General features: G+C 37.2%; 1 protein-coding gene across 1 annotated transcript in view; it reads right to left on the bottom strand.

The window, feature by feature from the left end:
- Positions 1 to 229: 229 nt before the first annotated feature.
- DCAF1 (DDB1 and CUL4 associated factor 1) overlaps positions 230 to 18,009 on the bottom strand; it is a 91,856-nt gene continuing 74,076 nt past the window's right edge. The window contains exons 23-25 of the mRNA XM_044675836.1: positions 10,080 to 10,088; positions 5,842 to 6,100; positions 230 to 1,303 (exon numbers count right to left, since the gene is read on the bottom strand). Coding sequence (XP_044531771.1) covers positions 1,245 to 1,303; positions 5,842 to 6,100; positions 10,080 to 10,088 — 327 coding nt within the window. The 3' untranslated portion in view covers positions 230 to 1,244. The remainder of the gene's footprint in view (positions 1,304 to 5,841; positions 6,101 to 10,079; positions 10,089 to 18,009) is intronic.

The raw sequence follows: 18,009 nt of genomic DNA, 5'->3' as shown, positions 1-18,009 counted from the left end.
CTACATTCAACCCTAAGAAGCAGCTGGTTTTTGGGTTAGATATCTCCCTGCATGGAAATGGCCGTGAGGCTGGCTAGAATGACTCGGCTCTTTGCCTCAATGTTCTTTATAGGGGCATGTTCTCATAACATTGCCCCTGCTGCTGTCCCTAGAGGGTTGAGGAAATCTGTCTATACTGGGAGGGAAGGGCCCACCTACTGCTAGAAAAAGAGAGTAGGTAAAGGCCATAAACAAAGACAGACTTGTAGTTTATTTTGTACTTTTTTTTAAATAAATACACTTTACATTAAAGAAAAAGGCCTTTGATTTGTAATTTCCACACAGGAGAAAGGGAAGAAAAAAAAGATTTAAAAAAACCGAATCACAAAGAAAAATAGAGGGAGTGAACTTATATCACAAGTTCCCTCATCTCCACAAAACCAGTATCCACAATGACCAAAATGCCAGGACTTGCTCCTGCCTGCCATTCCGTGAGGGTGAGTGAATGAATGTGTGCATATACATGGCAAACAGCAGTCCATGCCCGCCTTCCTCCCCAGTTCTGGCACGAAGGCACCTCAAGTCAAGGAAAAAACACCAACACCCTGACAGCATGTGAGGCAACAAAACTTTTTTTTTTAAAAATCATATATTATATTTATAATAAAATAGTCTTAATCCTTATCAATTTAAGAAACCACGATTTTCCTTTTCATTTTAAATACTCGTGTAAAAACGCCTCTTTATATTGATCTTCGGGCATCACTTTCTCCCAAAGGAAATGAAGCTTAGGGGACAAGGTACCCAGTGGATATAAGTTCACACCCTCTTTGCTATAAACACCTGCAATTTTTTTTTTTTTTGCTTTTATATAAAACTATTTTCTTGTTCTTTAGTAAAGAACTTTATACAAAGAAAATATACTGTGAAATATCCCCAGAGAAGTGGGGCTTTTCCTTAAGGAAAGATTTGTCCATCCTGGAGGAAGTGGGGGAAAAGAAGGCAGAAAAAAGGCCTAACCCCTGATCTCTTTATTGAATGGCCACTTCTGGGCACAACTGATTCTCTGCTTAAGCCAAAACCCTCCAAGCGTGAAGCCTACAGATTCTCGAAAAACACACATCCCTGGGAGAGGGATAGAGACCGGGATGGGAGAGAGGGGAGAAGAGGCGTCAGAGAGGCTTGTTCTGAATTCGCTGCTCATTTGGTCTCCTGCCTGCCAGGAAGAGAACTTCTTCAGTGGGCATCCACACGATGGTCACTCTTCACTCATTCAAAGATAAGATGATGTCATCTTCCAAATCGGAGTTATCTGAGCTATCAGCTGGAAAGGTAAAGAAAAAAAAGGGAGGGAAAAGAGGAGATTATGTGTTGAACTTACAGGAAGGTAGAAAATACTGTGCTCTACCTTTATCCTCCCTGAGTGGGTCAATTACCATTTCAAGAAAGGAGAAAACATACCAATTAGCTCCTTGGTGTTGGCAGCTGCGAGCACATCTGTTGCTGGCAACCATAGCCTACCCTGGGAAATCTCAGCTCAATATTCTTTAAAAAGGGCCAAGGCAGTTTAACCTTTCTGTGCTCTGAGGAACACTTCAGCTGGCTCAAAAAACCTGTGCAGCCAATGGGAACCTCAACCCAAATAAAAAGGTTTTCAGTGGTCCCCAAAGAATCACCACATCCAGCTTTAGCAGGTGTCCATGCCATGCAGCACTGACCCTGAGAGCACAGGGCTGTTGCAGGGCTTCAAGTCAGATCTGCAGCTAAGCCCCAAGGATCCAATACCCCTGCCTTGAGTGCAAGGGACAGAGAATACCAAGATGTTATTCAGGATAGTGCTCTTAGATAAAAGAGGTAAGACTTACATAGGGGCCCTCCCACCTTAGATCTACTTGGGCAAAGAGGGTCATTTTTTATACAAACTCCATGTAAATTGAATATTCCAGCCCACCTGGGTTTCCTGTGGACTAGACAGGGGAACTGTAAGTAGTGAGGCTCTAGTTTGAAGGAATTTGGATATTTTCCCCTAAAATTCTTAGACTCTCCTTCAATCCAACACTCATCAAATCTTTTTCTGCTAGAGAAGGTCTGAGATAAATCATTGATGTAAACTACCTTCTAAAGAAAAATGACCTGTGCAGACTTCCAACTATAAGCCAATTACCTATGGAGAATAAGCCATCTCACAGCAATGCCAAAGGAGAGGCTATTTGGAAACGCAAGGTAAGAATTTGACTTCCTTGTGACTTACTCCTACTCTCAATAGATCGAAGGCCTACCTGGAACACACCACCGAGCAGCTTTTATGGGGATAAAACTCTGGTAACCTGCTTCATTATGTCCCTTCCCCCTCACATCTGCCAGGCTGAACTAATGCCCTCTTATATAACACTGATTGGAAATGCAAGGAGCCAAATCTGATTCTCTCAACTGCCTCTTCATTTCTGAAGCCTAAGTGGCCATTCAAAAGGGGGTCATCAGGTATAATTCGAAGTCAAGCAGGACAGAGAGGAGAAAGCTGCCTCTGGTTTCAGCACCCTCCTTGGCTGTTCACAAAACAGAAAGCATGTCAATGAATGAGAAAACAAAATTTTTCAACAAGTCCTATAATTCCTCCTGAAGGAAATGAGTTGGCTTCTTAGCTACGTGACTGGCAAAAGCGCAAAGCCCCCAAATGGGTAAAGGTTAAGTACCATACTCTGCGAAGTTTTATCCTTCAAACTTTTTCTGGTACTAGAATTAACCACCTTTTTGGAAATCACAGGTAAAAGCAAAGCATCTTCCCAAACATCATTTCCTTTATCACAATCTTCTGCAGAAGAAAAACCAAGAAGATATATTGTAACCAGGAGAGGTAAACAATAAAGACCTTGAGTTAAGGCTAGACCAGATGGCTAAAGAAGTAACTGCCCCAGGAGTCAGAGAAGTCACAATCAAGCAGAAGGGACAGGAGGCAAAGATCTCCTAAGAGTTAAGAAAACAAGAAAAGAAGATCAGAGAACAGAGGCTTGAAATTACTGGAGCAAATCACTAATAGTATCTAATCTCATCAACATGCTAAAGCGTTTTCTTCAGTAATCTAGAAAAGGGTTGACAGGAAGCTAGGAGTTCAGAGAAGAAAAAGGAGGCCAACATAGCCTATTACCTAATGTGTACTTAAGCACTTGACCTCCCCACTCAAAATCCTAGGTTCCTCTTGTGTCTTAGAGATATCCAAAGATACAGCTGGAAACTAGGGTATACCAAATGGACCCACCAATGGAAAGTGACACCTAACCATCAGGCTCACCTACATGCCTGACCACCAAGGAAAGGGAACTCATGGAATCATAATCTTTCTTAAGTGAAGTTCAAACAGGTTGATCCAAATTTTGATACTCTGAAACTGGACTCTAGAAAATTATGTAAGAAGGCAGGTTGGTTTTCAAGACACTACTCTTGTTGACTGGTTTCTTACTTAAGGGAAATGAGAAAAATCCAAAGCTAAGGGATTTTTGATAGTAAAGATATATGGCAAACATGGTTATATAAATGCTTTACCAGCCCTCCTCATCAACACGACTATCAATATAACTCATGCTAAAGAACTTCCTTCATATTTAGCCTGTGTAACTGATTTTTTTTAAAGAGTAAAATAGATGCCTAATAGCATGTACCAAACCAAATACCTAGAAAAGTCCTCTTTAGGGCACTGCAAAGTCTTAGGAAACATGCTGACCCTAAAAGTAAGTAAACGAGTTCTTCAACCGGACAGATGAGCTAGAACATAGAACTGATAGGGCAACAGCAATGCCCAAGCCTTGTCCCCACTATAGCTTAAAAGGCTAAATACTGCAAAACCCTGCTTTCACTGTCATAACAACTTTGAAAACCAAAGTGGACTAAGTACAATTTACATCTGCTCTCGAACTCCAGGTGATACTGATAATGTAGTTTTGGACTCTATGCTCACTATAAATTTTTTTCCTACACCTGTACCTTTCCAATCTCCCTCTTCCCCCAGAGCACCCATAAGAATCCTAATTTAAGCTGCTTTTTTCCCCCAAGCTGGAATTCTACATCAGCTTTCCCACTCTAAGCAATGTAAGTACTGTGCCTATAGTTTGGGCTTGAAAGTAGTTCCCAAATTTAAAATACTTGGTGCCCTGGTGGCGAGAACAAGAAGTAATTTTACAAGCCAAACCCAAATTTTGGTGGCCTTGCATTCAAACTAAAAAATTGAGAAATGAAAGCAGTACTCACTTGCATTAGCTGGCACCACCACGAGCTGGACTTTACTCTCCGCCACGGCTGCTTGCCACCCCTTTTAATGTGCCTCACTAATCCCTTGTCATTTAAGTGAATTAAAAATTGACAATGTCGATATAGCTTGTACCCCGTGTCCAATTTTATCAAGTACAATAAAAATGTTTAATAAAACTTGTTCCACCCACTTTTACAATAATGTTGATATGTTTCACCCACCCCTTATTCCCTGCCAGATCCTCTGACGAAGGAAAAAAAACCCATTGCTGAATATGAACCCTTCCTGGGACAAGGCAAAAGTCTCTCCAGAGTATTGCCCCATCTTCAGAGTTCTCCTAGTATCTCAAGTCTCCAAGTGCAGGAAACAGAGGCTGATAAACAGTCCTCTCCTTTCTATCAGTAGGACAGATGGAGCTATGGTCCCCGACTCCTCCCCACAAAAGTTTCCTTAAGCAACAGAAAGAAGGGCTCATGGAAATGGCTACACAGAAGCCAGTCTCCTCCAAGTTGGTTTTAGATTCTTAGATTAGAACCTGCAAGATTTATCCCAAAGAAAATGTCCTTGCATCACGGTTTAAGGGGAACGCCTGAATTATACTTCCAACTAAATAATTTCCTCCCCTCTGTCCCCAACCACCTTCCCCGCCACCACCAAACCCATCCATTATAAAAACAGGTCAACTATGGCGAGGCTTGGCTTTAATTAGGTCTGTGTTGTGTCCTCTTCTCTCTGGACATAATACCTACCACCTTTAAAAGTGCTGACTGGACTATATATAAGAAAACCCGCTGGAGATCATAGGGATTATTTCCCCAAAATTCATGAGTTTGGCCACAGATGGGCAGTGAAGCACTACAACGAAACAGAAGAACAGCATGAATGAATCTGCCAGTGATGCGCACATCTTACCACCGAGGGGCTGGTGAGCAGCCTAAACTGGAGGGAGTCTGCTCTAAAGGAGTATGACAGTTCAGCTAACTTGTAAACATGATCTTAGTTTACATCATTAGCTGGCTTGCACAGGACTCCTGAGCAAAGACAAGGGGCAACCCTATCTCAGATGTATATAGGGCCATCCAGTTTGGTCCTAATGGGAAATTTACCACCTAAGGCTTTGTAAGCTTATTCATCAAAAGGAGGAGGAGGAGGAGGAGGAAAAGGAGTAAGAAATGCTAAGCAGAATAGAAAGAAGCTAGAAGGGAGAAGGAGCCCCACCACGTCTAAGAGGGAGGAGCCAACAGCAGAGAGGAAAAGGACAACACAATGGACTCTATCACTTTATCTCTTTAGAAATGAATAACTGTTCATGAGAGCTTCTTCTGATGAATTCAGACGTGCCCCTCAGATGGAACAAACAACTAAACTTTTTCCGTCTGATCTAGGAAGTTTAGTCCTCTGAAGGTAAGGGACCATGGCCAGTTGGTTACACAGTTTAGGCGGTGAGATAGCAAATGAACACAGATGCTGACTTTGCCTTTCCTCCAAGGGAAATGTATGGTTAGCAGCTGAGGGCAGAGCAAAGAAGACATGTTTGACTCTCTGTCTGGGTTGGCATGTAGGAATAAAAACTCTCTGATGCTTCCTAGGATCAGAGTGATGGTCCTGTCTATACTTACTGTCTCCCAGTATCAGTTCAACTTCCTCATCAGCATCAGAGTCTTCATCTTCCCCTTCATCTCCCTCTTCAAGCAAGTTAGCCAGCTCTTCATCTGAAGGAGAATAGTCATTATCACCATCCTCATCCTCGCCAGCGTTCTCATTGTTTTCATCCTCCTCTAACTCTGCTTCCAGCAGCTGATCAGTGTCAAGTTCATCAAGGTCATCTGTGTCATCATCATCTTCATCATCATCTTCTTCCTCTTGTTCTTCTTCCTCCTGTGGAGAAAAGAGTGGGTCAATTAGGACAAATGCCTCAAAACCAGACACATGGTAGAAACATCTGCTCTAAGCTTTTCCCAAACGGGTTGCGTGCGAGGGATGGGGGAATTACCTGGGAAGTGATTTACTCCCCATTCTGAAGCATTTCATGGTTAGTGCTGGTTTAAAGTATCAGATAGATAGCTCTGAAACACATAAGCCTACCCACAGGAGAGCAGAGCACAGCACAGAAGACACATCTCCAAAGGATTCCAAATGCAAAGTATTAGATCGCTTTAGCCAGCAAGTTCAATTTCTATTCAACCTTCAGCAGTTTACCTAAAACTGCCCAACAAAGCATTAAGCAATTATGCAAAAATCTAGTCACAACACAAGAGAGAGTTCACTTTGCCATTCATTTCTCTCCTGCCTCAGTCAAAGCAGGAAGAAAAAAACCAAATATGAATCATTTAAAAGAAACAAAATAAGTTTCTTTCAATAATCAAGTAAAATCTGCTATTTTGAAACAGAAAAAAACACATGGATGTCTATTAGAGACAAATCAGTACTTAAATTCATCTTTTCAAGGTCACACTGCATTTTCAACATCCTAGTATTGATCTTTCTAATCAAATTAGGATTAAAGTGAATCTGCACATGATACAACTATAATATCCCCATTATTTGTAACATAAAACAAGTGAACAAATTCTATCATAACTGCAATGCAGGAGAAAAGACTCAAATCAAAACCGCAATGTGCTCAACTGTTAATGTATTTCTCACAAGATTCTTCTCAGAAACAGAACAGGTATTAGGAAATGAATGTTTTGATCCCAAGTCCCAGGGTTTTGAAAATTCCATGTCCTGTCATTTTTCACCAAGTTTAACTTTGCACAAGAATCAACATTAATCAAATTTCCTGTACTGGACCTAGCTTAAACACCAGTAACCAAAATTTAATGGCAAAGGGATTCTAATCTCTGCTGCTACCTGAATTCTATATGGCTCTTAATAACTGTGCCCCCTCCCCCAAAAAACACAAAGTAGGGAAAGTAACCAATAAGCTCCATATAACAAAACAAGAAAATTATAATATCCATCCATTATTTTTAAAACCCCACAAATACCTCTGACCTTCCTTCATCAACCAGAATTTACTAGTTTGATTAGTTTCTGTGGTGCCTAAAATAATATCTGAACTATTATTAGTAATCTAATGATTTAGAATTATCACTTATTACTATAAAACTCACAGATTTTTTCAGAAATACCACAATGGGTGGAATACCACAACACTGGGAAGCATAGTATTCTCACAGAGAGTCAAGAAAGGGGACACGTGTAAAACACCTTCTTAACTGTGGGGTCAGCTTGAGGTCTGCACACTCATACTGGACACAAAATGAGACCACTGTACCTGTGGATTATCAATAAATATTCACTAAACTGAAGTGAATCAAGAATGGAAATTAGAAAAGTCAAATCACTGCAAAGACTTCAGGAAATTAATAGTGACATAAGTGAAATGATCAAAATTTAAGGAAAAATATGACTCCCTTACCAAGTCCACACAGACACAAAAAAGAATCACACGAATCAGATTACAACTGATGGAAAGCAGGCATTTTTGTCGACATATTTTTGTGGACCCCACAGGCATTTATCCTACCACTGTGACAAGCAGTTGGGACAAAAGGCAAGCACATGCAAAAAAACTTTTGTTTCTCTGGTGTTGTACACTAAACGGAATAAATATCAGCTTTACAAAACCCCAAGTCAGATCAGAATATACAAAGTTAGAGCAAAATATTAAAATAGTCACTTATGAATCAAAGCAGCTCAGTAAAATACATGTTTCTAGGTTTAACATTTCACAAAATGTTATTATTAGCTTAGCCAGGAAAACTGGGTAAGGAGAAATTCACAAACCTTTGGTTAAGACCTATATTCTAAAAGTAATTCTGAACATTTTGAAGACAAAATTCCAAATTCACAAGTCCTGAACTTGGGTAGAAACAAGGTAAGGATCTACTTGGGTCTTCAACAATCCAACATGCCCAATTTTTCATTTCATCTTCCTGTATTTGAACTAATTCTACACAAAGCCATCAGAGAACACCAAGGTACACTGCTACAACTATAATAAAAGAAGGTAATGGGAATGTATGGAAATGTCTGATTAAAAGGAGACTTTACTTCGTTAGCAACTAACCCCAAGTATTTAAATGACAAAAACTAGTTTATTTTTCTCTTTTTAACATTAACATAAACTAATCACTAGTTTATTTTCTACAATACCCCACATAGATATGAGCATTACGAATCAAACTCTTCTATGTCCAAAGTATTCCATAATACTTCATCTAATTTACCTTAAAAAATTAAAAGAAAGATTTGGGAAGAATCCCTGTCCTAAGTGTAAGACAGCAGCAAAGTGCCCCAGCTTTCATAGTTAAGTATCAATGTTTACTACTGAGACTGACAAAATGGCCAAAAAGAAAAAGTAGCATCCAGGATTTCTCCCCTTTCACTCTCCACCCACCCCACTCCAATCTCTAGCCCATCCCTGAGTCAAACAAAACATCTCTTTTAGTATCTTGGGAACAAAATTATTACATACATACTTTATATTTACTTTCCTTTATTATTGCCTTTCAATGCACTGTAATTCAAATTTTAAAATGGATCTTGAATTCAACTCTTAGGAATAACTATTTATGATCAACAAACTATATATACCAGCTATTATTGACATGTATATATATTTAAATCATTCAACAAAAATTAAATTTTTCTTAACATCTAAGAGAAAGCAAACCTATTTCAACATAGACTCCACTTCATTCTGACTTTACTTGCCTAAAGATAGACTTTTACCATGTGTCTATAACCTTTAGAATCCAGTATTTCCAGCTGCCTTTAATCAAACTGGACCCACTACTTTCTATTCTGGAATTCCTGTCCAACTGGGCAGAAGAAGAGCAGTGGAATCTTACACAAAATAATGGAATCTCTACTTTTAGCAATAATTTCTAACATGACCCATTTCAAACAGGTTCCCTACATCCCTACATGATGGTTTAAGAGTTCAAAATTACAAGCAGTAAAGAAGCAATGCATTTATTATTCAAGTCAGAAGACAATTTCTCATTGATTCAGTGGTTTGTCAAGATTTACAATATGCCTCTATACCCAACCCAAGTGGAAATGCATTTAGGTTTGTTTCAGTTGTTTTAAGCCAACTGCTCTACTAAGCAGTAATTAAACTGCTTCTCAGGCATGATCCTAGTTGGGTCATATCTCTATTTCTTAAAGATTTATATTACTTTCTTGCTCCCCTTTAGCTATTTATCCTATACTTATCATCATCATCTATTGACCCTTTTTCAAATTAAAAACACTCAGCTGTGTTTTCCTTTTCTAAAGCACTCACTTATCCTTTAACTACAAGACTGTCTCTTTTGTAAAGAGGCCTTTTGAGTAGAATTGTTTTTCTTCAAGAACAGAATAGCTTATGACTTATAAATTGATAATCAAGACTTATTTTATGATAAATCTTTTTCTTTAATGACCACAGCACCTATTTCTAATGAGACCATTCAAAACTCCAAAAACAAAATAGCTACTCTTCCAACAGAAATAACATTAACCTTATTTTTCTAGGCAAATCAAGCCATTGAACAACCTTCATAGAACAACTTATCTTGACAACTAGAACATAGATGAGACCTGACCCTATATCTTAACCCAGTCAGACTTTTTCAAAATAAAAATTCTGTTCCATACACATCATTCAACATTTGCTTCAAGGTTTTGTTAAGCACCCTCAAAAGTTTCATTACAGTTCCAAATACCTACATGCTCTATCCCACCTCCAATACCCTCACCCCCCAGTAACACTCAGGCATTTAAGTTAATTTTGCTGGGAAATTTGAGCCTATCGGAAACAATATATTCAACTATGGCTATGATTGATAGGAGTAAAGAATCTTACCATCCGCTTCTATGCAGTCAGAGGACACATGGACGGACACAATACAGGAAACACAGCATACAATGTGTCATAGATTCCAAAATGGAGTGGAGAAAAGATAGAGTTATTCTCTGGTTGAGGTTTAATTTACAAAAATATGTTTAACAATAATTAGATGAATTTTGCTTGACGACTTTTCAAAAAGCCTAAATTTTATGGGCAGCAAATATCCAGGCCTCTTACCTTGATAAGCATGTCACTTTCTATTAAGTGTACTACTTTAAGAAGAATATTCAAATTTTAAACTTTTATTTGTTTTCACTAAATGTCAATGCCAAAATTACTGACTTGACTATGAAATAGATACTAAAGTCTCAACTAGATTTAATCAAGATAGTAATCTGCTTACTTATGCTTCAATCAAATTACCTTTCAGGTTAGCAGGCATATGACCCCTGGGATAACCTATGTCTTGCTGACTCCAAATTAAAACTGATTGAGCATTTTCTCGTGTATAATGAGAAAACAGCACTAGCTTATTCCATCTTGTTGGGAATCATTTTGAGGTTCAACTCATTGAATTTTAAAGGAAAAATCTAAAGAAGTGAGAGGAGAAAGATAACCATTAAAATATAGTGTTGGTTTCTGCTCTTATCATTTTATCAGACTGCAGGGGCCAATCAGACTTTATGTTAAGTAAGGAACATGCAAAGAGAGATCAATCAAACTTCCAATTCCTGTGCCACAGAAGATGAACAAATGTTCAAAGTCAAACTACTAACATCTGAGAAGATAATGAACACAAACTTCTGTGTAATTGGTAAAAAAAAAATTTGAATAGTAAATGATCCATATGAAAATGACTAGCCTAGAGCTCCTGTTAACCACAGCAAAAAGGCACACCAATCATAAACAGAACAGAAAAAGAAATCAAGGATTCAAGAAGTGGCAAGATTATGGTGGCCAAAGAAGAGGAGAGAAATGTGATGGAAGTGGAAAACACTCCACAAATTCCCATGACTGCAAATTTATTCACTCAAACCCAAGTTATAAAGTAGCTTTTTTCAAAATACAACCCCCCACCCCACCTCAACCCCTACTCCCATTCTACCCCTCACATATACATCTGCTATTTGAGTGATAAACCCAAAATGCAAGAAAGTAAAGGGCTTAGAGATCCATTAGAAGGTCATCATCAAGGCACAGATTTCAGGACTGGATTTTAGTTTAAAGCCTACTCTTAACAACATTTCCCAAGAAAAGAGAAGAGTACTAAAAAGGAAATGCTACTTCAACGACATTTTATCTACCATCTACAATCCAAAGAAATCTCTTATGTCATCTAAGAAATCTGATATCGATCAAGACAATTAGTAACATGGGAGGAAAAAACATTAAATTATAAATGCTCATATAGTACTGTGATAATTGCTAATATTTATGTAGTGGCTATGTGCCAGGCACTATGCGAAATTCATTACAAGGATTTTCTCATTTGATCCTCACAACAATCCCTGGGAAGCAGATGCTATCATCCCTGTTTTACAGATGAGGAAACTGAGGCAAACAGGAGTTAAGTGACTTGCCCATGGTTACCCAGCAACTAAGTGTCTGAGGCTGGATTTGAACTCGGGCTTTCTTCATTTCAGGCCCTAAGCCCTGGGCACTATGGTTCCACCTGGTTGCCCTTTTAATATCTCAGCTATGTCACCCATCAGAGTCAAGCAACATGGGATTTCATAAAATTAAGGTAACTAACCTTTAACAACAACTACCTGAAAATAAGGTCCTGCCATATCCTTTGGTGTGTGTCTTCTCAGCCTTCCAGAACTAGAAAGTACTTAGAGGGACTCTATCAAGCAGGCTCACTTATTCTGTCCTGGCAGGCAGCCAGCCTGAGAGCAGCTACCTCCCCATTCCCTAAATCCTCTACCTAATCCAAGATATCAGAACTCCTCATTGGATCACTCCTTTGAGTTTCCCCTAACAACAGCTAAATAGAAATGTAAAAGAATGGATTCAGAAGCACCCTTCTCCTCTGCCTGGAATGGTGTGTAAAAGAAAGAAAACACATTTCTAACTTTCACTCACCAATGGGTTCCAATCTATCAGGAAGCACTCTGGGACCCAGTACCCAAAAGTTTCAGAAATAGTTCTCTTTAATTGGCCCACTCCTATACCCTATTTCTACTTTTGTAAAAGGACAGCCATTTATAGAAACACAATTTACATATCCCATTTTGAAATACATATGGGAATAGGGAGGGGAGACTTTTTTTTTTTTTTAAATCAAAGAATTGCAACCTCCAGGAGTTGTGGATTGGTTTCATTCTGGAAGTTGATTTGTAACTACACTCAAAAAGTGACTCAACTGGGCACATTCTTTGACTGATATTTTAAGGCAATTAATGAAGAAGGAAAAGGAAATCACATATTTTTAAATATTTATAGTTACTCTTTACCAAAGAACTTGAAACTAAGGGGGTATCTATAATTGGAAAATAGCTATACAAACTTGGTATATGACAATAATGGAATACTATGGTGTTAAAAAAAAAGAATGAAAGGGATGGTTTCATAGAAACTGGAGAAGACTAACACAAACTTATGGAGACTGAAGTAAAAAGAAACAGAAGAATAATTTATATAACAGCACTGTAAAAATAAATAGCTTTGTAAAACAACTCTATTCAACACAATGAACAACTGTAATTTCTGAGAACCAATGATGAAGCACGCTATTCATCTCCTGACAATCAATTGATCAACATTTATTAAGTGCCTACCGTATGACAAGCACTGTGCTAAACACTGATGGGTGATGAACTCAGGGCACAGAATGAGACTTTTTTTTAAAGACATGGCCAATATGGAAAACTGTTTCGCTTTAAAATGTGCAATTGTTACAAAAGTTTTGTTAATTTTTTGTTCTTTTCAATGGCGTAGGAATGTGGAAGGTGGGAGGGAAAGAAGACAGTTTTTTGTTCAAGAAAATATTTTAATAAGCACTATATAATCTTAAACAACAGATATTACTGAAATTATAATCAGTAGCCAAAGTATTTAAAAATCTCTATTTACTAATATATAAAGGAGAGGGAAGGAAAAGAAGGGAAAAACATATTACATTTGGGGGTAATTGGTAAAAAGAGCTACCGAAACCCCAAAAGCACAACACGAAAACACAAAATTGTCCTTAGGGCTTATACAGGCCTCTCCCAAAATAATGATAATAGACTCATGGGGAAGAGGGCACAGGAGGTATTAAAATCACATATAAAAGCACACATATTAATTCAAACACACTCAAGATGTGATCTTTGACCAATCATCTGACATACCAGGGAAGAAACTAAACCACAGCCACATTGCCATCCACACAATAGCTATTATAAAAAAAGACCACAAACTCAGGTCTATCAGAAAGGTGAATATAGGCATCAGGGGATTCAGTTTCACCAGATTTTAAATGGTAATAATAAATGTGATTGTGCCAATAATTTAGAAAACGAACAAAAAATACAGGTACTGACTATCACCATTTCTAACTTCAAAGCATTCACTATAAGGAAAATGCTAAAAGAACAGAGATGCCACTTCAGTCAGCAAATCTCCTAGATGAGCAGAAAGACACGGCATCCTAGAGCAACACTAGTTGACAATACAAAATTAACCAGTAAACATTACAAAAGTCTGTCAACAAGAAGGTCTCAAAAAAAAAATGAGTCCTTTGAGAACTAAGCACAAGAACCAAGTAAGCCAGATTATTCTGACATTTATCAATGAAACCAGAAGGATGGATGACATACAAAATGAAACATCTTCTGGACCTACATTTATATAAACAATATATTGTTATCTACCAACAAAAGTGCAACTATCCCATTTAGTTTCTCCAGCATCACAGGATCCAATAGACTATATGAAGAAACGGCAAAAACACTCAAGAAGATAAACTGGAAAGGAGAGCTGGGTCTGGCCAAGTACAGAGAAGACAAAAAGTTATGCTAAAAGTCACACAACTGTAAAAGATACTATGGAGAGCAATTTTCAAGGTATCTCAAAGTGAACATTCCAATAGAATGGGGAAAAGGCCACAGCTGGTTCATTTACCAAAGGAAAGGGGAGACGAAACTAGACAGGTTTTTGCAGCTGCTTTGGCTTTTAAAAAACAAATCGTCATATCTTTCTGCTCACATAAAAGAAAGGTACAAGGAACACAGGCTCTCTTTATTTATATTACGTATTATGTCTCATACACACATCAAAATCAGACAACACACTATAACAGATAACTGCAGAGATCATAAACTGTCAGCTTTGTTCAATGATCTGCTGAACAAAGACCACACAGGAAGTATTAAACAAGGACAGAGATATTCACAAAAGGAATTCACCAGTTTAATGAAACAATAAGTTCTGCATGAGTCCAAACAAAAGAGTATCCTACTGACTACAAGGCTAAATAATTGATCCAATGGTGACACTGAACCAATTGCATTGAGCCCTCCAAAACTACAAAGCCTTTACAGTGAAATTCAGCTGTGCAAAAAACTGATTTAACTATGAACACTGTAAAAACAAAACAGATCAAAATTGTATTAAGTTGAACCCAAAACTGAAAAAAAAATTTTTTAAATCATGTTAGCTTGAATTTGGAAAACTGTATAGTACCTTTATATAATCCCAAGGACTTAAATACTATGGAATCTCACCTCTCCAATGTAAATGTATTTTCCTAGTAATATAAATCAAGGAATACCACAGCTATTAAAAGAACTAAAGTTACAAATAACTTCTAAGACATATGTATGATACATATAAGCAGACTGCACATATATCAAAAAAAAAACCTGGAAGTACATTAAAAGGGGCATGTAAGACTAGAAGAAGAGGTAGAAGTTCACATAGCAAGAAGGGAGAATAGAGGGAGAGTCTCAGCAACATGGCAGAAAGTACTAAGACACACAAAAAAAAGAGTTAAAGACCTCCAGTTGGGTCAGTAAATACTTTACAGAGAATTTATGTGAAAACACTATCAAGAACTGTATGGGATATAATGACACGGAAAAGTTACAATTTCTGTGACATACTCATAAAATTTATAGTTTATATCTTGATGAAACTATGAAATTCACCCAGAAGAGACATAATTCTGCAAAATCAATCATTATTACTAATAAAGCCTGAAGTGAAGAAGCAAGATGCATATACTAAATATCATAACTCTTTACAATAAAATCAAAGTCAAAATTAACAATTTTTAAAAGTCTATTTGAAGAGAGCTTATAGAATATCTCAGAATTATTTTTCTCATAACTTACAAAAGTTTTAGTCACTCAACATTATTAAATGAGTTTTCCTTATGTGGACACTCATATTCATTTTCATTCTCTCATTCTCTCTCTCTCTCTCTGTCTCTCTCTCTCTCTCTCTGTCTCTCTCTCTCTCTCTCTCTCTCTCTCTCTCTTCAAGACATCCTAATTATAAAATGTGTATAGTTCTCCTTTCCACATCATGGGGGTTAGGAACCTGGTGTCCCCACAACCTGGTAAATTCACGTAAAATTTTTTGGCACTCCCTTCACACCAGAGAAAAAGTCTGAATTTTTTCTTTTTCCTTTGTGAGGTGTTTACAGTAAAAGAAATTGCATAAATGGTATTAAAAAATAAAATATGTTGCTATTATACAATACTACACACACACATACATATATAACATATATTTATTTATTCTGAGTCTCTAATTTTTGTGTCATCTGCTGGCCTTCATGTTTTCTGTGGCAGGTTGCCCCAAAACTCTCAAAAAATTCCCATTTAATTTCTTATGATAATCCATAATGTATCAAAACCACAATGCAGAAAATTATATTATGGAAGGGATTATCAGTAAAGTATTATGTTGGGTTGAACTTGATAAATGGAAGTCCTTTCTACTAGCCTTACCATAATAACACTGTAATGCTCAGGAAACAGTGGCTGGTACATACTACAGATGGATTTATAGTCTAGAACTTCCTGATGCTGGGCCTTCATCTAAAGGACCTAGCTACTAATAGGTATTATGGTAACTCACTTCTACTGAACCTCTGGTTAATTTTCTGATTTCTTTCATTATGTTTTCTCAATAAAAAAAAAGTTTAAAATGTGGGAGGTAGGGACAGGTAGAGAGAATAGTAGATAGAGCAGTAGTCTTGGAGTTAGAAGGTTCCAGGTTTAAAATTTGATCTCAGTTATCTACTAGCTGTGTAGCCCTGAACAAGTCAACTGACCCAACTGCATAGCCCTTGTCCTTCTCTTAAAGATGTTACTTAAAACAAGGGTCAAAAAAAAAAAAAGACCATGTCTAAATAAAAAAACTAAATGATTGTCCCAAGTAACTAAGAACCTAAGACTTTAGAGATAATATGGCAAATGATTACACAATTACTATTCTAGTCAGGTAGGTCACTTGACCTTTTCTCCTGTTGTTTCTTTAACATGACTTATCTAACCAATGTAAATGATTAAAAAAAAACTTCTAAGCTCTGAAATTAGGAAACATAAATATTTTCTATATATAAAAAACCCTAGTAGAATAAAAACAGGGGCTGATTTGATAACAGACGAGTAGTAAAGGCTATATATATTAGGTAGTTTATTATTTTTAATGAATAGCACTTGAATTTTGCTTATTTTAAATATTTTATCCCTGCCTTTACATTCCAGTTATTTTGGTTCACTACTGATTGAAACCCCCTCTTACAATAAAGAAAAAAATTTAGCAAAAATGACCAACAAAGACATGGTGTCTGGCAGGGTAATTAAAAAACAGAATACTACAGAACACCACCTTCAATGTAGACTACTTAAAGAGATTACTATAAGAACCAAAAAGAAGAAATCTCAAGTTACTCTAATTGTTTAGGGGGAACGGAAAATAATTCCAAGCAAACAAAAAGGTTAAGGCAGATCTGTCAACCGTGGATACTTGTGGAGCACTTAGTGACTTAGAAAACCACAAATTCACATTATCTAGGTTGAGTGGTTAAAAAAAAAAAATATATATATATATATATAAACATTTCTCAATTACATTTTAATTTGGTTCCAGCCTGCTCTCAGGAGTTTTGTGGGCCACGCCATAAGGCTGGTAACTGAACTAAGATACATATCCCATTTAGAAATAATCCAAATATACTTTGGTTTGGGTCACAAGATTAGGTCCAGGTAAGCACTCAGGCCCCAAATAAAGACTCTGCTCTAAACCAGACAAGGGCAATAATCTGCCCTAACACTAAAAAAAAGGCACTTTCTGATTCAGGACCCACTTTTGTAATCAAATAAAAATTTCCCTCTTAGATAAGATGCATGGAAACCAATAAGAAAATATTTATAAGAAGCAAGAGGGGCACACTTGCTATTCAATTTGAAAACAACACAAATTGTGACTGCCAACCGTGACAGCACTTTAAAATTGGGTGGAAAAGTATACCTTAAATATGTAGATAGATATTTAGAAACACAGATCCCAGTGATAATCAAAGGCAAGCAAAAGTATTGACATCCTGCTTCAGATACCAAAGAGCAAATGTTGGAATATCAAATCAGCAAGATAGGTCACTAATGTGTGTTCATCACTATAGGAACTCTCATTTATTTCCTTTCACAAAATTAAGCCTATAACTCCAAAGGCAAAAATCAAACCTCCCTGGATTTTACTATAATCATATATTCCCCATTTGTAAGAAGATGCTTCAGAAAATGAAGCAAGTATTAAGATAAGCTGTTAAGCATGTTAGTTAACCCTAACTCAACACGACTTTAATGATAAAACAAAACAAAACAAAAACCATACATCATCTACTTCCACTTGCTTCTCTCAATCATGATTTCCCTAAAAAACATATGTAAAGGAGGATTGGGATATAGAAATAAGGTTTGAGAAGAAACAAAAACTGAAACATTTTGTT

This window comes from Gracilinanus agilis, chromosome 1 (assembly GCF_016433145.1).
Source record: "Gracilinanus agilis isolate LMUSP501 chromosome 1, AgileGrace, whole genome shotgun sequence".
Taxonomy (NCBI): domain Eukaryota; kingdom Metazoa; phylum Chordata; class Mammalia; order Didelphimorphia; family Didelphidae; genus Gracilinanus; species Gracilinanus agilis.
This window is presented reverse-complemented; position numbering and strand designations above follow the sequence as displayed.